At 46.1% G+C, this 20,032-nt stretch overlaps 1 protein-coding gene across 1 annotated transcript in view; it reads right to left on the bottom strand.

Moving 5' to 3' along the window:
* The window catches only part of ADGRV1 (adhesion G protein-coupled receptor V1), a 2,034,994-nt gene that overhangs the window by 892,726 nt on the left and 1,122,236 nt on the right, over positions 1–20,032 (bottom strand). Inside the window, exon 73 of the mRNA XM_078677778.1 lies at positions 3,288–3,423. Within this exon, the coding sequence (XP_078533904.1) occupies positions 3,288–3,423 (136 nt within the window). The remainder of the gene's footprint in view (positions 1–3,287; positions 3,424–20,032) is intronic.

Raw genomic sequence — 20,032 nt, 5'->3', positions numbered from 1 at the left:
TATTACTTATGTAAACTATTAAAGTATAATGTTAGAGCACATTAACTCATAAGTTAAATGTGTATTAAATAATAAATACTTTTGATATAATTAATTCATATTCATGGTTAAATAATAATCCAAAGAAATTACGGACTTCAATAACCTTTTTTTTAATTTAGTTTTGTTAGTAAACTTGGTTTAAATTTATATATTTAACTAACTTTTTGGTTTTAACTTTTATAAAAGAAGTGTAAATGTGTTATTTCATGTTTTTTTAATTAAAATAAGCAAAATATTCCTACATAGTTTTTCAACTAATATATATAGCCTCCTGGTGGTCACCAGTAGGTAGTTATAGTTAGGACCTAATTCACATAGAAAAAGCGTTTTTTTTGGTTTTCTAATAACTTTGGCACCATCTGACGAACCTCCTTGGAATTTTCCAAAATACGTGGCCTACTTTGTCTAGTTCTGCATGAAAAGTTTCAGGTTGATCCATCAAGCGGGAGCCAAGAAAAAAGGGGTAACAAAATTAGCGTTTCCTATGCAATTCTCAATAGAGATTTTAGGCAGGATTACAGACCCACCCACTTAAGGGAAATACACTAAATTTGGCAGAAAACTAGCTCTTGGTCCAGAAAGAACCCTTTTTGTAATTTGGTGTACATATGTTCGGTAGTTTTGGATTCATTAAAAGAAAAAGATTTACAGATTACCAGTGATCCTCCGAGGATCCAACAGATCTCATGCTGAGATCTGATTGACTGCCAATACTTCAACCAGGAAGTATTGGAAGCCATCTTCCGACTTGACCTCAGCAGGGTCTCTAGGAAAAAGGCAAAAAAACATAAGAAGGCAGGGTAGGAATACCCTGGCCCCCTAGGCCTGGTAGTGGAGTCCCTCAGGGTGGATTTGCTGAAAAATTGCAAAAGAAAACAAGCGAGGTCTCCTGCACTAGCTTTATATATGATCCCGGGTGGGCGAGGTCCCAGGGGGCTTATTTTATTCCATAATTGAGGAGTGGGGTGCGTGTGGCCCCCTTTCCAGGCAGATTTTGCCCACGGGGACCAACACCCCTAGTGGCCAGGCTGATGTAAAAAATCAGCAAGGAGGCAGTACCCCCCCTGCCGGAATGTTTTAGGTCCCAGGGACCACCACCTCCTCAACGGCCAATCCGATTTGTATACGGGGAGGGAGCCACTTGCTCCCCTTCTGGGCTGCATTTGGCCCCGGGGATCACCACCTCCCAGGGGCCAGGCCAATTGGTAAAAGAGGCAGGGGGGCCAGGCCATTTTCAGCCCCGGAAACTGCCACCCTCCAGGACCTGGCCATGCAAAGTGAAGGCAGGGGGCTGCGCAGCCCCCAGCCTAGAGTCATTAATTGCTCTGTGGACCCCCTCATGAGGTGGTTTCATTGATACTTTGAAAAATATCGACAGTGGAGAACCCTGGGAAAAATGTACTGGAAGAATAAAAGAGCATCTCTCACTTTCCATGTACATTCTCATACGTGATGTATGTTTCTGGAAGAGACACTAACCGCAGATTCCTTACCTTATAATATTACCTGGATCTGGAAAATCTTGAGCAATACCTCTGCATGCCCATATATGGTGCCATTGATTCATCATTGAAATTGTGCCTATATAGGTGCCACTCCAGCACACTGATGTCAGTTATTTTCTTTCCGGGCCAACTGTAGCAGATCCAGAGAGCTACCCCAGTCACTTCTTGACAAACTTTTTCTTGAATGTTGGTGAAATATTGTCATCTATTTTTTTCGTGTAATAGAGAAATGTCCCCTCCAAAACCTATGTGTTTGAAGCCTTGTGGGTAATGTCGCAGACAGAGTCTGTGACTCCTCCCCCCTTGCTCTATCTTTGGTGTTTGGGGTCAGACCACAACTCCAAGTCTTGCCCCAACTTTCATTTCAATGCACTGGAAGGCAATTTGGGAGAGGGCAATGAAGATTCACAATGCAAAGCAAGACCCTCCGTCAGTCCCACGGATGTTCTCAAACCCACTCCCTAAGCCATTCCCATGAACGGGCATCCTTGAAGTCAAAGTCATCTTTGGGTAACTCAATAAAGAAGCAGAAGTTGAAGCCACCAATCAACATCATTGCACGCTTCCCTAAAGAAACATATACCACTAGGCCCCGCTCCCACTCCCCCCCCAGGAGCTGTACATTTCTCTGTTCTGCAGGCATGGTCTGCAAGTACATTGCCACCACCATAGCCTTGCTCCAAACCTTGCATGATTGGCCATCTTCGGTTGGGAACTATGAGGCGGAGTACGATGGCGGTCGAACTAGCATCGACCTCCATCGTTGTGGGAGTGGGACCGGCTAACAGGTAGTTGGCGGTCCCACCAGCCAAATTACAATCCAAACACCATGTAAGCGGTTGGAAACATGACTTTTACCATTTAGGCTTGAGCTGCGACCTGTAAAAGGGCCACAGCGCAAGCCCTAGTGGCGAAACGCATGTTTACAAATATCCCAACACTGTGTGCCAAGCACCACACAGTTCCAGGCACACGGGGCATGGATTTTTGGGGGGAGCACTATAGGGGCTCCCGGGCATTATGGCAGAGGCCCATGGGGCATGGGTGCCCTGCTAGGGGCCCCCAATGTCCCTTTCTGACATCCTATCTATGGCAGTCGGACCGCTATGGAAAGGCTGTCAGAAAGGGATATCGTAATTCTTGCGAGCAGCCACCGCCCCCTATTGCAGGGACTACGATCTAACCCACAGTCTGACGGGATCCTTTTGCCTGTTGGAAGCATCGGTCGGTACCTGAGACTGATGCATTGTCACTGACCTGCAATTGGACATCTCAGTTCGATGTCGATGGGACTGCCACCGACGGCCAGTCAGTGGTGGTCCCACTGACATCCTAATCATCCCCTATGACTTCACATACTAGAATGAACTGAATAATACCTGATTGAACTGTTTGGGAAGATGAGGTTTCTGGTTAATCCGTTCTATGATAAATGCATTATGTTTTTATGTTATTTGCTATTTTGTTCCTGAATATGTTGGTAACCTTTTCTTCTGTAAACTGATCCAGTAAGTCATGAAACTGTTACTATGTAAGACTTCATGTTAAACTGTACTTTTGTATCTTGTGTTCTTAGCTATCATTTCCTCTGCCCAGGTTCGAGCGTGCCAGTGTGCAACAGAATAGTTTTAACAAATACTGTTTAGTATATCCAGTTGGAATGCTAAGGAGGATGGAAGCATGCGTCATTATATGGTCAATGCATATACACTAGATTTAAAAAGCTATGCAAGTTCTTACCTCAGGCGTGCTCCACCTGACACATTACTACTCAGATTAGACAGGTGCAATGAGAAAGACTCTGGTCTACTTGAGTTTACAGTCAGAACCAACTGTATCACCTTGTTTAGCTCTCCATGGGAAAAGATAACAGCACCTGTGAAAAAAGTGTCAAACGTATGGTAATGAAAGGATAAAGAAGACTTAAAGAAAACAGCATCAACAAGCAACACTTAAAGGTACAGCCCTAAAAGCGGTTAATAGGTATCAAAAAGATTCATATTACCAGAGTCTCAAGTCATTTAAAAAAGAGAAAAAATAGCAAGAGTACTGGGAAAATTTTCAGTGTACTTAAGTATAGCTGGACATAATATAAAGTGTGAACTAAGTAACAAGCAATAGACCCTTTGGATTGAAATGGGTTAATCAATTGCCGCACGATCCTCCTCCTTGCTTTTTTCTCGCACAAAGCTCCAAGCTCCCTGGCCATCCCCATCATGTGTCATGTGATCCTCCCGCTTCCTTTTCCCCACCAATCTCACCATTCACAATGAGGCACTGGCTCCCAGGACCACCACAGAGACACAGAGGCCTAGGCCTACCAGACTAGGTTATGCTTATTGCTGTCATTTGATTGTGATTCCTACAAAAACTGCCTTCTACAAACATTCGGTATTCTCCCAGGTACAACACACTAGTCTACACGCAAAAGACTGGGCGCATGTCTATTGGTCACCTCATCAGGCAGCTATTTTTCCAAGGACTTCAGGTAGGGGTCATCAACACTATCAGCTGTGGAACCTGGCTTGTCCCTTGGCACTCTTGGAACAGCCCTTGTGACCTCTAGCCGCAGCTGGTCTGAAAGGAAGTGGCTCTGTACAATATATTTTTATTTGTTTTCACCCATTTAATTTGAAAAGGAATCACAGCCCTGGGACAGAGCTTGCCTTGTTTTAGACAGTGAGCATGTGTCCTGTGTCGTGAGGTATTGCCTGGTAACATAAAGTTAATGAGTCCCTGACCCCACACCCAGAATGCAACAAGCCAAACTTATTTGAAGGTTTTACACACGACACATGGCTACTATGCAATACACACACATTCATGGTAACATGATTAGAAGATATTAAAAGCGCTTACCAGCCGTTATTAGTTTTTTACTTATCATTGTATATCTAATTAAGCAGCCTCTCGACAAGAAATCTGTTTTTTTCGTGAATACATAGCTGATGCTATTTTTAAATGGTAAGTCAAGGTAACACGAGTTGAGCAGGGCACCTTAACAGTTGTGGTCCTGTTTATTTCTTGTTTTCGTATAGCGCGGTGCCTCCTTTTCCTGAGCCGCAGCCAGGTGAGGTGAGGTTTGATCCCCATGCATTACGGGTAAGTATGTAAGGCTTGTTCATTATTTAGTAATAAGGTAGCTTATGATTTGATACATCAGTGCCAGTAACAGATTGTATAAAGTCGATTTATGATGTTGAAAATTCTGACTTGGAAAGTTTGTTAATCTCACAGACAAGGGAAAGTACTGTATTAAGACTTGATATGTTTTATATTACAGTTGCCATTTGCATCACGTCATTTGCAGAGGATTTGGTTTACACCTAGGACTTCATGTGATAAGGTTGTATTGATTCCAACCTGTATTATATTTCACTTTGTTGATGTGAGGAAGATCAGGGTCAGGGACAGGAGACACCACCTGCGGAATCTCTCCCCAATGTCATTTCATCCTGCTGGTCTCCTTACCGTCTTTTGACGATGACAACAATAGCATGGACAGCCCAGTAACCAGGAATCTTTTCCCCGCCCCACAGTACGGCGTACCTGACCCGGAAGCCGTTCACGGAAGCGGCGGGACTCAGAGGTCTGTCCAATGGCATCACGAGAACAGAGGTCAAGACCAGCAGAAAAGCCGGAAGGGGAACACACCAGCGCGCCAGCTAAGGAGGAGATGAAGGAGGAAGACGCCGACGCCGACAAAGCCAAGGACTCCCTAGAACGAGGAAGAACCACCGAAGAAATCCCCGACGAAGACCCCGAGGCCTGGTCCGAGGAGTGGTGGAGCCCGGAGGACACGCACGAGCCGACACAACTCAGGAGAGTTGTGGCTGACCCAGGTACGTGACGGGTACAGAGTTTGAGTTTAAAAATATTTCTAGAGCGCACGTACACCAATGCGGTTTCATGGCGCTAAGCAGTCCTACAGATCCCAAAGACAGAAAAGACTAATAGCCAGGGGGGCGATTTAAGACGGAAAAGCTTGGGCAAAAAGAAACGTTTTGAGTGCCTTACGGAAGAGGGGATACTGAGGGCAAGATCTCAAGTGGGTCGGGAGAGAGTTCCAGAAGGCGGGGGCAAGAGTAGCAAATTTGGAACCTCCCCATTTTTTTTGTTTGAAGCGGGGGACTACGAGGAGTTGTTGGGTGGATGAGCGCAATTCCCTAGACGGGGCGTAAAAGTGAATCGCAGAAGTGATGAAGGCAGGGGCAGAGCCAGACTGGGCATTGAAAATGATGCAGCCAAGCTTAAACAGGGCACGTTGCTGAATGGGGAGCCAGTGTAGGGATTTGAGGAGGGGCGTGACGTGATGCGATTTAGATAAGTTAAAAAACAGGCGGGTCGCCTGGTTTTGAACCAGCTGGAGACGCCTCACGAGGTACGCCGGCATGCCACAATAAAGGGTACTGCGGATGAATTTTAAGGACCGGGTACTGCGGGTGAATTTTAAGGGCAGAGTGCGGGTTGGAACCCTCTGGAGAGAATGTGTTGTTCGTTTTATCTCTCCTGTTACCTGAATAGTCCTGGTGCTATAATTCCATGATCACGCCGCCATTATTATTCTCGGTACTGTATTCCCTGATTACGCCGCCATTGTTACTCTTGATCACTCACTTAAAAGATTAAGAAATCCCTCACGTATTACCCTACGTACCACTCAAAACTCCCCGAAGTTGCACACAGTGTGGTGACGGATCAGGTTAAAAGATATCCAGATAGGACCAGAGACCTCCGGGAAGGCTCTACCAAAAGGGGAAACACCAGAATTCACCCAGTTCACCAGAGCTGTTTTTCACCTGACCATCCTCTGAGAAGTGAACATCGAGGAACCTCCCCGGAGCACTGTTTATGACATTGACTCTTAGGCTGTTACCTTACAACTACCCCACTATTCCCACCCCTATTCTGGATTACAGAATATCCTTAATAAAAAACCCTACAATATTCAACCCATACGGCCTCCTCGCTTCTGTTTCCGACCTTCCCTCCGACAGTTCTATTATTATTTTTTCACTGTGCAGTAGCAATATTGTTGAGGTCCTGAAGAAGGCAGAGGATGAGCTGTTTCCTCCTTTTTCTGAAACATGTCGACCCATTTAATCATCGTGACAGTTATTTGTTGAAATCTGTCCACTTGCACTATTTTTTGCACTGAGAGACACCAATACAAGTTTTTTTTCTCTCACTGCCCAATTTTAACTAACTTTTTTGAAACAATTTCCTTGCCCCGCACTTATTTCCTCTCACACTTAACAGTTGCTCACGTCTGTAGGTCAATCAGTTAATCGCATCATTTTTAGAACATAACCAACAGTTCTTAATCTAAACATCCGCGAGCCACCCCCCTTTTAGCTGAGAGGGGTGCAGCCCTTAGAGTCACTATTGTGACACTGGAAGGAGACCCAGATGATAAAGCATGTCACCATTGGTGACTGATGGGAATCCGTCCTTGTGATTAGGACTTCCAAATGTTCTAGGATTCTCTCTTGTTTGTTGTCGTGCTTGTTTAGACCCGTGGATAGGTATGTGTAGTATTTGTTCTATATGGGGAGTAGATCCACGCTAGGTCTTAAAACATTCCCTGAGACCCTTTTCTAACTGGTGTATTGTTTGAACTATGCAATACGACCTGGTCTCACAGCTTTAGTATGCATTAGTGCTCAGAGGGGAGAGGATGAGGCCAGACTTTGGGACAAAGGAAGCAGGTTCGAGTGTCGGAAATAACTCAGTAACCTGTGATCTTGAGCACACCACTTAATCTCTCTTAGCCTAAAAAAATGGATGTAACCGGTGCTCATGTAAAGCGATCCAAAGCCCGTGGGTAGAGTTCGTGTTACATAAATAGCAAACGGTAGAAAGCTTTTTAAATGCATTGTTCCTTATGAGACACTGTGTTTAGCTCCGATTCACAAATGCTAAACGTATATATTAACCTGGTTAAATGGTATTCCTACATTTTGACTTTAATGGTGCCTTCATGACAGCAACTGAGGAGATTGAGCAAAGACCATTTTACAATGTTTGACGAGTTTTTATCTCCACCAAAAATAATGAAGGATTGCAGTTAGAAACATACTTACAACTCCTAGACCATTTTGTGGAAAGGTAGACTTGCCAAGCAGTGCAACTGGACGTCCTGTGACTGAGGCCCAGTCCCTGGCCCTCACATAGTGCACCTTCACTCAATACACATGGAAGTCGAGAGAGTTGGGACCCCAGCTGGCCGTTGAAATCAATCTGCAGTGGCCACTGGGGCTCCAGGATGTAGTGACCGGCTGGTCCTGGTCTAGTGTTCAAAAGTGATGTGCTTCCACCAGCCACTCCCTGATGACTGGCTTCCACACTCATTATACACCCATCTATCACAGGTGTCACAGGACACTTGATCCTGCCAATTAAAGGGGCCCGGCACACGTGCCCAGGACCAGTTCCAGATGCCATACCAGTGTGTCGTGTGTCATTACTTTAGGTGCCCCTTTACATTGGCGACGGGCGGGTAGACCAGCGTGTGCAGCTGCCTTGATGTTGGGTAAGGGGGAGGAGTATAGCTCATGTCAAGGGCACCCCCTACCAGCAGCGGTAATGCAGGGGCAGACCAGGAGGTGTTCCCCAGAGACAAAAGGGGACGAGAGGGCCAAGTGTCTTGGCGGCCGTGACTCCCAAGAGGGAAGTGCCTACCGACCCGGCGGGCTTGAGGTGAGCCCGTGGGGTGGAGGAAGGGCAGTAAGTTGATTGCACCATAAAGCACCATAAGAAAGAGGATCGAGGCGGGGCCCAATGTGAGGTGACCGCACTCCCAGAAAAGGAGCCCAGAGGATGTGGACTCCCTGCAGCATAGAGTAGGCCATAGTGTTGCATAGAGAAGAAACAAGTAATGCCCCACAGCCTAGATTATGACTGCAGTGAAGCATGTACGGTGACTCATCTCCCGGTGAAGCGGTAGGTCTCGTGGTGCCAGAGACATTGACTGGAGGTCTCGTGGTGCCAGAGACATTGACTGGGCAGCAGGGTACCTGGCACTTCAACACCAGTTGGACTGGACCCACGCCAGCACGGAATAGACCCGAGGCCGCACCGACACAGAGCTCCGTGGCACCAGGAAAGCTGCTGCAGCCAGGAGAAGTGCCAGTGTCGCAGAAAGACTGGTGTGGCCCACAGGGAGAAAATGACAGCTGCAGCCCAGGAGGAGAAGGGAAGCTGCTGTTTCCCCTTGCTACCGCCCCGGAGAAGAGGTGCATCACCCCTTCGGTACTCACTCGGTGTGAGCAAGCCGTTGGGGAGAGATGGTGAGGTGGTCCATTGCCCATGTGAACTGCTTGTGGTGGCACAGAGAAGAAAATGGTGTCCCGTGGAGGAATATGACTTATTACAACGCAAGTCATCACAACGCGTACCATAACAACGCAGTCGTTACAACGACTGCGTTCTTACCACACAAAGCTGTTACTACGCGAGTCATTACATCAACTTGCAGTAGATGGCGTGCTGACATTGAAAATGTATAATTTACTATTACAACTCCAGCCTACGTAACAATACGGAAGGTGTTGGAATAGTAAACAATACTATTTCTAATGTTCGCACGCCATCTACTGCAAGTCGATGTAATGACTTGCGTAGTTATGGCATTGCGTGGTAACAACGCGGTTGTTGTAACGACCGTGTTGTAAGGACATCGCGATGTGATGCCCGTGTTGTAGTGGCTGTTTCCCCCTGGGGTGCATCTGTTTCTAAAAGGTGGAGTGTTACAAATGCGGAGAGAGACCTGTACGGGCCCTAGACAAGGATAGAAACATACCACGCAGTGCCCATACGTACATTTTGGTTGCCAGCAGGCGTGGGGTTAAGCCACCCTCGCGGCAAGTAAAACTCTTTTGGGAGAGAGGGAAGAGGGACGCAAATATAGGGAAGCTGCTGGGGCTTGGACTAGTACAACAGTGCCACCTGATGGGTATTTGCGGTATTGTATATTTTCAAAGAAGGGAAAGAAGGTAGGGGAGGCGAGTTTCCCACTCAAGGAAAGAGTGGTAGGCCCAGCCAGGTGTTCGCCCAAATAGGTATGAAACACAAGAAGTACCAGGCTGTTCCTAAATAGGATGAAGGTTTGCTATTGGTGACTACTCTATGTCGTGGATGAACGCGTGGGTATCCACTGTGTTGGATATAATGGCCTCACACACCCTTGCAGGTGTCATGCTTCATCATCGGCAATGCTCCTCGTTGTGTCGGCGGTGCAATACCCAACGGGCAACACCTCAAAGAGGGGCTCTTTGGTGGAGATCTTTTTCCAACTGCCGAATGGGTGAAGTGTGGGTGAGGGGCCAGTAATGTGTAGACGTGGGGAAAGAGTTAAAATTGGAGTAAAGGGTACCAGGATCAAGTTTATTCTAGCAGTCCCTTATTCCAAATTAAAATTGGGAGAATAGAATAGGCTCGGAGGGAAATAATGTCCCCTAGTGCGAGACTAGACTACAGGTTGTATCAATCGGTCGACATGTTTCTCGCTGGTAGTCCTCTGACTAGCGATTCCTCAGGACCAAGAAAAATAAACAAAAAGTTTGTGATACATTAACTATCTACATGGTGCCTTTACCTGTTAGAGGATTATTTCAATTAGTGTAAAGGGTCTAAAATACCTGTGTTGCGCTGTGATTGCCTAAAGTGGGAGACAAAAAGAGCATTTCACACTGTTTGTTTGTTTGGTGTCACATGTCAACTACATTGGAAACGTGACATGTTGTGAAATGCTCTTTTTGTCTCTAACAGGTAAAGGCACCATGTAGATAGTTAATGTATCACAAACTTTTTGTTTATTTTTCTTGGTCCTGAGGAATCGCTAGTCAGAGGACTACCAGCGAGAAACATGTCGACCGTTTGATACAACCTGTAGTCTAGTCTCGCACTAGGGGACATTATTTCCCTCCAAGCCTACTCTATTCTCCCAATTTTAATTTGGAATAAGGGACCGCTAGAATAAACTTGATCCTGGTACCCTTTACTCCAATTTTAACTCCTTCCCCACGTCTACACATTACTGGCCCCTCACCCACACTTCACCAATACGACAGTTGGAAAAAGATCTCCGCCAAAGAGCCCCTCTTTGAAGTGTTGCCCGTTGGGTATTGTACCGCCGACCCAACGAGGAGCATTGCCGATGATGAAGCATGACACCTGCAAGGGTGTGTGAGGCCATTATATCCAACACAGTGGATACCCACGCATTCATCCACGACATAGAGTAGTCACCAATAGCAAACCTTCATCCTATTTAGGAACAGCCTGGTACTTCTTGTGTTTCATACCTATTTGCGGTTTTGTGCCTGGAAAATAAAACAAAAGGGGAAATAAAGAGGCTAATCGGTGCCCCAAGGAATGTCTGCAGCACAAGGCTGTTGTGACCTACAGAGAAGGACTGACTGTAATGGAGGGCCACCCCTGATGGTGCGTAGATGCCTTTAAGAAGAAGAAGAAAAGCTAAATGTAAAAGGAACTGAACATAGGAAATGGCCTGCAGCACAGGTAATGCTGTTGGAGCCCACAGAGAAGGAGGAACAGGTATATGTATGTAAGGAAATAGCAGCCCTGAAAAGACTGATACCATGTACATAGAGAAGAGCTACCAGGGTCTGGGGAGAGGACTGCGATGAAGCCTAGTGCAATGATTGGGTAACTGCAGCCGTACAGTAGCCCTGAGACTGAGGAAAGAGACTGCAGCATAAAGAGGGATGCTGTGACCTGGAACTTCAAGGGGGTCTGCACCTGAAAGACACAACCTGGAAAAGAGAAAGGGCAAGAGTGTGGTCCATGCCGCCCCAAGTGAGGGGACTTTCGTGAGCAAAGAAGAGATGGCACCACAGCAGTGTCCAGCCAGGAGGACTGCCAGGTAATTTGGAAAAGGGAAGGACTGTGAATAGCTACAAGTACAGCAATAGACTGGTTGCCCCGGGTGAAGGCTGGAAGAGTATGGGCTGGAGCAAGGAGGCCTTCTGGAGAAGAAGGTGGGCGGTGAGCGCTTCCTGTGGTTGTATACCATCACCACGTTCAGGACGTGAGCACTGACAGGCGGGCCTCCATCGCAAAAGGACGCCATTGCAAGAGGAGCACCTAAAGTGAAGGACAGAGAGCGCAAAAGTCTAAAGTGTGCCATAGACCATCTCAGAGAAGCTGGCTGTACGGACATGAGCTCAAGAGTGGGAGCCCTGTGAGGAAGAGTGCCCATGTTAGTACGGGGTGTGACAGAAACTGCGAAGCCTGCACGAGTGGGGGTAGAAGGTAGTGCCACGGCGGGGTAGCCTTGAGGCACAAGGACTGTGCCCTCAAGTGAAGAGGAGACCTGTGAGAGGTCGAGGAAGAAGACTTGTGGGAGGTTGAAGGAAGGAGACCTGTGAGAGGTCGAAGGAAGAAGACCTGTAAGAGTTTGAAGGAAGAGGACATGTGAGAGGTCAAATGAAGAGGACCTGTGAGAGGTCAAAGGAAGAAAACCTCTGAGAGATCTAAGGAAGAAGACCTGTGAGAGGTTATGAAAAGAAGGTCACAACAAGAGGTCTGGTCAGTGGACGACGAGAAGGTTCAGTCCTAGGGGGTAGGACATGGCCAGGGAGACCCATGTGAAGTGCACATCACATGGAGAGGCCTGGTCAAAAGAAAGAATAGTAAGAGAAGATGGCATCAGACCTTATTTTGAGAGGATGAAAATAAAAGGGAAAAAGTGTGGCACGCGCCCACAGCACTAGAGTCCAAAGAAAGAAGAAGAGAAGGGTGTGTAATGGACATCTGGCATACCACAAAGTACAGAATATGATTGGGAGTGTCATTGCAATCTAGTGCATCCCCAAGAACATCTCTGGAGCCGTGTACATCTAGAGTAAAGCACTGTAACTATGAAACGCTCAATGGTCAGTGAGACATCTTTGGCACCATGAGTGGCTGCTGCACAGAAATCCTCGGCTAGACCAAGTGAACATAAAGCCTGCATAAGAGAACAAGCAGGACCATTTGTAACATCCACCTTTGGGGTTGCAAGTGAGACTGGGTTGTGGTCCTGTTTGGACGTACTGAGTGACCTTTGTTGTGGGGCCTAGAAGAGGATCTGAGCAATCCACACTGGCTTGTGGCAATCCAGGGGCAAGGGCCTTGGGGATTACCGGTGAGAGAGGAACCCCAACACACAAGATGTGTCTGCAGGAGTTTCCCAGCAAGTACTACGAAGCAAGAAGATCTCTGTCGGAGTCTGGTTACCCCAAAGACTGCCCTGTCAATGCCGGTGCACCAGAGTCAGGATGGCAGGAGTACCCCAAACTAGAAACAACTACCCTTGAGGGGGAGAGAGTGACTTGAAGGTGGGACTCGTAGCTATTCTTCCATGGGCCTACAGCATGGGACTGTAGTGACACAGCGCAGTCCACACAGTCCTATGGAATCCTGGTGAAGAGGCCTGCAGGGGACTCCCAACTGAGGGGAATCCTGGTGAGAGAAGGATGTCAGTAATTGCTTCACTATTGGCCAGCTTGTGGCAGTTTGACATCTTGGAAAGACTTGTGAACAGTAACCAGGATGTCATCAGTCTTTGGAGACTTGCTAGCCATGCAGCCAGAGTGCCTTTGAAAAGGCATTCATCCTCAGAGTAGTCTGGTTAAACCGATGGAGGCGTGCCGTGATACCTGGGGCTCCCAGCTGCACGTGTACACTCATCCTATTTGGGAAAACAAATTGAATGGACTCAATGGAGTTGTTGTTTGTTATTTTGTTCTCTCCCACAGGTTGGGAGGGATGTAGTGTCCGGCTGGTCATGGCTAGCATTCAGAAGGGATGTGCTTCCCCCAGCCATTCCCTGAGGGCTTCCACACTTACCATACACCCATTCCTCATGTGACTCTGCCAATAAAAAGGGCCGGGCACAAGTGCCTAGGGCCAGTTCCAGATATCATATCAGTGTTTCTTGTGTCATTGCTTTTCGGTGTATGGGGGCCTAGGGCCCTAACACTTTACAAAAGGTAATGTGCTGGAGGTGGCTCTGTAGTCACTGCTTGCATAAGAAATACTATTGGTATGGTGTTAAGACACATGTGGTGTGACAGTATGTTTACCAGATGTTCAATGACGGGAAAGATGCAATATTCAAGTCGTAGGCTTTTCTTTTATAAATCATTGTTTTCAGGTGTGTTAACGGAACTGAACAAATGTAAGTGACCCGGGATTAAAACTACCAGCAAAAATCCATGCATGGAGCACTGCGTGCTAGGATGCCTTGAGTCATCTCATAACATTATGTAACAAAAACCAAAGAAAGACTGTCTCCTCTGCTCTCATAAAAAGAGTAATTTGACTGATTTTACCTGTTATGCAACAATTACCTGCACGACTTAGGGAGGCAGACCTGTTCAGCTCAAAAAGCGATAGACCTGCCATACAAGTACAGTTTATCCTGTCCACTTTTTAGCATAGTTAAAAGTGCCAAAGCTTGTTTGTCAATAAGAGTATATATTTTCATTTCATTAAACTGTATTCGGTTCTCAGAATAAAAACCATAAAAGTTACATTTTATCATTATAAAAACAAAACAGAAGAAATATACACGTTCAGAGGAGTACAATTGGCCCGTAAATCAATCAGAAGTTTAAGGAACAGTGTACATCACATTATTATAATAAAATCAATTCTTAAAAATACACAACATCCAGGACAGTTATGAATCAAGACCTTTCCTGTATCTTAAGGAGCATTTTAAAAAACCAACAGTAAGCGGAATATGCTCAGGCTTTAAAAGTTGCGAATAGAAAAGAGCTGGACGAACCTTCGAAAAGTTTAGCTCTTTTAAAAGGGATTTTAAAAACAACCTCCGGGGGGCTTCATAAAAATGACAAAAAAAGACAAAGTGTAGCAGGTCCTGTGGAGACACATTGTCGCAGTCACAGGGTGCTAACACTTGGCCTTTGTGGCTCCCCTTAGGTATTGCTAATAAAAGATGGAAGTAATCCAGTCTAAACCTGACCAGCAGGAATCTTTCGTGCATTGACAAAGGCCACATGAGATATGGCTGCATAGCGAGAGAAGTTCTAAGCATTAGATGTTTACGGACACCATTTTTCAACAGTTCCTGCTCCTCGCGTTTGATCTGCTTGCGCGTTGCGAAAGATTCGTTCACAAGGGCCACGTCTGCCTTGGTAATGCGGTCAGGTGTTAAAAAGAGGTCCAAACGGCGCAGCTCGCTAAAACATCCCTTTAGGTAATTAAGCCATGGTATTGCAGACATGTGGTCCAAGCTCAAGGACTCTTTCAATATTTTATGAGTAAGGACAAGCTCTTTATTTAGCCAGCTTTTCAGCCAGAAAAGCAATGGGCGCAAACCCAGGGTGTCACTGATGTATGTAAGACCAGTTTCTTCATGAACGGAGAGGTTCGCTGCCCCTTGCGGGACCCCCAGCAACTGTTTCAAAAAGCTGTTTTCGGTCACCTGGATCCCTTCCACTCTTGTGTATCCCCACAACTCGCTCCCATAAGTGGCTATGGATACATTCCTGGCTCGGTAGATTTTCAGCATTGCAGCCATAGGGCGGTTGCCCATTTTCGCTGAGAAGCTGAGAATCGCTGCGTTACACCTAGACACCTCCCCTCTCTTCTTCTTAATTAGGGCATCCCAGTTCAGACGATCATCCATTAGGACACCGAGGTAAGAAAAAGTGGGGGATATTGGTACTCTCACTTCGTTTACCATAAAGGGATACTGACGCTTTGGGCGGGGCCCGACCTGCATTATATATGATTTTGCATTATTTATGGCCAGTTCTCTCACTGCCATAAACCCTCGAAATGAATCAAGCAGGATTTGCAGGCTTTTGGGGGTACGCGCCAGGAGAACTGCGTCGTCTGCGTATAGCAAGACGGGCAGTCCCCTGCATCCCACATACGGAAAATCAGCCCCAGTTTCCTGCAGGGTCCGGTCCAGATCATTAATGTATAATTTAAAAAGAAAGGGGGCTAAAATACACCCCTGGCGTACCCCCCTTTCTGTATTAAAATCCCTTGTGACCCTTAGTTCTTGAGAGTACCTAATATTTGCCCTGGTGTCTCTGTGTAGATCCCTCAGGAAGTCCACCAAGTTAGCTTCAACCCTCATGGCCTCCATGGACTGCCACAGCCTTTCCCGATTAACACAATCGAAGGCACAGGACAGGTCCATGAAGACCATGTAGATTGTTCTCTGTCGGGCAAGGGTGTACTTTGCGAGGGTGAGGTAAAGATTGACACATTGTGCCACAGTTGAGCATCCTGGGCGAAACCCAAACTGCACGTCGGATATGATCTTGTTCCCTTCCGCCCAGGTGCTCAATCTCTTCAGCACTACTCCTCCGCCACAACTTTTACCACGGAATCAATGAGGGAGATTGGTCTATAATTCGTGGTGCAGTTACGATCTCCCTTCTTAAAAACTGGTACTATTGTGGACGTTCCTCAAGATTCCGGGCACCCAACCTTAGATGCCGCGTTCAACACAGCCCCCAATACTGACGCCCACAGCGAGGGGTTAGATTTAAAAAGGTCAGGAGGGACACCGTCAGGGCCTGGAGCCTTCTCGCAGGTAAGGTAAGTGATACCGTCCTCCACTTCTTGTACAGTAAATACAATCTCTTTCCCGTACTGTGGACTTTGCTGCAGCTCGGGCTCAGGTGTTAAACTTTTAAAAATAGCGCTAAAATGGGCCACCCATTCCTTCTCTGTTATGTTTGTACCTAAGTACGCAGGCTTATCTGTTAAAAAAAGTGGGCTATTAATAATGGTCCAAAATCTGGAACTGCTAGATAAGGTCAAAGGGTCTAGAAGCTCTCGCCAGGTATCCTCCTTTAATTCCCTTTTGCGGATAGTTATCTGCTTTTTATAATTGGCACGTGTGGAGCAGATCAAGGCGCAGCCGCGCGTATGTTAGTGGCTCTCCCTAAATCACACTCTGTGGCCCACGTTCTTGTGAAACTGCATTGGCTGCAAATTGAAGCTCGCATCCAGTTCAAAGTGCTCTGTATTGCGCACAAAATCTTGCGACTTCAAGCCCCAGTGGGGTTACTGGGCCTGTTGAAGCCTTACCTACCTTACCTACCTAGTAGAGCCTTACGATCGACCAATCAAGGTCTGGTCTGTGTCCCTCGTGTTAGGAAAGCAAGGGCCGGGGGACGGTCGTTTGGCCTCTTCCAGTTTGCATTCGTGCCATTCCCAATCTTCTGCCATTTCGCAAGTCCCTGAAGACTTGGCTGTTCCCCACACTGTGATACCCCTTGCTTGCTATGTTCTCCTGTTCTGATTAGGTTTCTGGTTGCGCTGGGACGCCTTGTTGCTGAGGCAGCCATGCGCATTATAAATCTTGTAATAAATAAATTGTAATAAATAAATTGTCCTTAGGAGTGGTTTTTAAAGCAGCCTTAAGTACTCTGGTGGCTTTAGAGCATGAATGGTCAAACCATTTCGGGTTACCAGAAATCTTGCTCCGACCTGGAACAGATAACAAGGTCCCTACTTTGGCAATTATTCCTTTAAAGGCATTCATTATGCCCAGTGTTGTAGAGTCTGGGTTCAGGCAGTAAAAGAATTCAGCCTTACAGGATTCTTGTACATTTTTGTAGAAAAGAGATGGTGTTATCTGCGTCCATTTAAGGCGTCGCCTACCACTGGTAGTCTCAAGTGTTCGCGCCACTTGTACAGACTCCTTTCTTTTTAATAAGTTCTCACCTAATCTAACACATACGGGGTTATGGTCACTAAAAGAGCTTTCCATGATTGTATAACCCAATACGTGGATATGGAAGTTTGTAGAAGTTAGAATGTGGTCTATAAAGGATCCACCATTACGCCCTTTAAAGGTCGGTATGTTTTGTATGCTCAAAGGGGGTAACAAGCTCATAGTAGAGAAAATATCAAATTCGTTGAGCATATTGTTTAGGGCACCCCTTGTGTGGAGTGCTCAAAGTGTAGCCCCTTGAACCTCGGGCAGCCCAGTTCACACAATTTGGAAAGTCCTGGGTCACCACATGGATGGACATTAAAGTCCCCCACAATCATTATGCTATTTCTTTGGGGACCACAATGCCTCTTAACTAATTTATCCAGCTCAGCTATCTTGCAGCCCTCTTCTCTGTTAACCGCATTATAAAAATTGATCAGGCATAGGCTGAGATTTCCTTGTTCAATAACTATAGCCTGTAGGTCTCTATTTGTAGAGGAGATGGGCTTGATCCTACAATTCAGAGACAGTGAGGTAAAAATGACCAAGCCTACCTTTGCTCTCCCTCTAGCTGCAGGGATTGCGGGAACAAAGAAGGCTTTATACCCCTCTAAAAAGAGATTACACTCGACCAGCCAGGTCTCCTGGAGGCATATAACGGGAAAATTACTTATAAACTGAACCCAAACAGGGTCAGAAAAATTGTCGGCAAATCCAGCTATGTTCCATGATAGTACATTAAAATTATGGATCTTGCAAGGGGCTACTAAGGGATCTATATTTATGTCCTGGAGTGATGTAGTCATAGAAATTCCTGGCAGTTCACAGGCTGTTGCCCCTTTAACCAATGCGGGATCTGTTGGTGTTACACTAATTGGTTCCGCTAATACTGTGAACGGGGACTCAGTACCCAACGGAGCTGTGAGAGTGTTTACAAATGGCTGGGTTAACTGGACTGGTTGGGCCATGCTCTTACATAGTCAGTCACAATCATTTAATCCTGATAGGGCGTTGAATCTATTCTGTCCCTGGGTAAAAGAGTATATAAAACATGGGCTAAGTTCCCTTTTGTTACAGTTATCACCCATAACCTGCCACAGAGAGTGAATTGGATGGGGATAAAAAGATAAACTTATAACAAATTGAAACTTAATATAAAGAATACAGTTGCCTTATCCCATGACTCCATGACGTTAAGGCCAGATACTTACCTGAGAAATGCCTGCTTGGGTTTACCCGACGAAGCCATCTTACTGGAACACTTAGTGCTCAGTGCTGAGTTTTATCTAATAAATAATGCATTCAGGGACTTGTAGCCTTGTTAAACCAAGACACCTACAAACAATGATTTGTAAAAAGAAAGCCCATCACATAGAAAAAAAGTGGCTTATTGATCAAAAAAAGTGGCTTATTGATATAGGTCATCGAGTAAACATAAGCATGCTGAGAGTTTAAAACAGACTATGATGGAACAAACCCAATGAAATATCGATCCGCCTCTATTCCGGAAATTATACCAGAACTGAGGCACCGGGCTCAGTGCTGACTGGCCAAAGGTCACATCATGTTCCTTGCTGCGATATCACCAGGGCAAAAGGTGTGTGATCTCACTTCCTATGACATACAGATCAATGGTCACTTGATGTCATTTTCTGCAATTTCTTTAGGTCAGATATTTTGTGAAGTCACATCTTATGATGTAACCCGGGGGATGTTGGTGAATCATCATCCATGACTTTTTCACACAAAGGACGGGGTCAACAATGAAGCATTAGGGCCCCCTTAGCACCACAGAGGCCTAGGCACACCAAACTGGAGGAGACTGATTGTGGGTCAGCATATCTCTCCCTCTTTGCCTTGGATCCTAAAACAAAGTGCAGAAACAAACAAGTGTGACTCTAAACCGTATGCTAAGTAATAATTAATAGGGACAGTGGTATCATAAGGTGGTGTCTTGGCATGCAAGAGCATTCTGCTAATTGCAGGTTCTATCTCAGTGCAACATGCTGGTTTCTTCTCCTTGGGGACTTGCCATGTTCAATGTAGCTCCAGTCTCGGATTCTGAGGCATTGCTTGTGGGGGAGGATGTACTAGTATGGCACTATAACAAACCCCCTGGCACTTTATTATGTGCTCCTGGGTTGATTTTCGAATCTTTCTTCTGGAATGGACATAGGACAAGGGATGGCCTGAATGGTGTGCACTGGACAACAGTAGAGTGGTGAATTCAGCTCACTTACGGCTGAGGTGGAAAGGTAAAAGCTAGGTCTGGTGTTTGTAAAGGAGTTGGGGTTTTGTCCTAAAGCCCTTATGGCTGCTAAGACCTTGATTGATTGGCAGGGCTTTTGACACTGCACCCCCCCCCACGCCCCCTTGGATTTTTCTTCCTCCCTCAATTTGGAAATTAAGGCAGATCAGCAAACAGGGACATTTGCAGTTTACTTGGTTTCTCCTGACACCCAAATCTGCCAAACTCCCTTTCAAGATTATTTAGCTATTAGGTGATGAATATGCAGTTTGGGAGTACCAGACATGCGTTCTTGTTTACTGGACATTTCACCTACCATCTCTTGGAACTCTGACCTGGCCTGTTTCGCTTAGTGACTTTGTTGCCCTACGCCCCATTCACCAACAGATCCAATGAATGGAGCACCTGACATTGGTGCTTTATTTAATTTTGTGGGAGAGTCCCTCTGCCTTTGTCTTGCATTCCCCACTTTCAGGGTGTGGTCACGATGTGATGTATCACTTGTGTTCTATACTACTGTGGGTA

The sequence above is a fragment of the Lissotriton helveticus genome, chromosome 2_1, assembly GCF_964261635.1.
Source record: "Lissotriton helveticus chromosome 2_1, aLisHel1.1, whole genome shotgun sequence".
NCBI classification, from domain to species: domain Eukaryota; kingdom Metazoa; phylum Chordata; class Amphibia; order Caudata; family Salamandridae; genus Lissotriton; species Lissotriton helveticus.
Note: the sequence above shows the minus strand (reverse complement) of the source record. Positions and strands in the feature narration are given on the sequence as shown.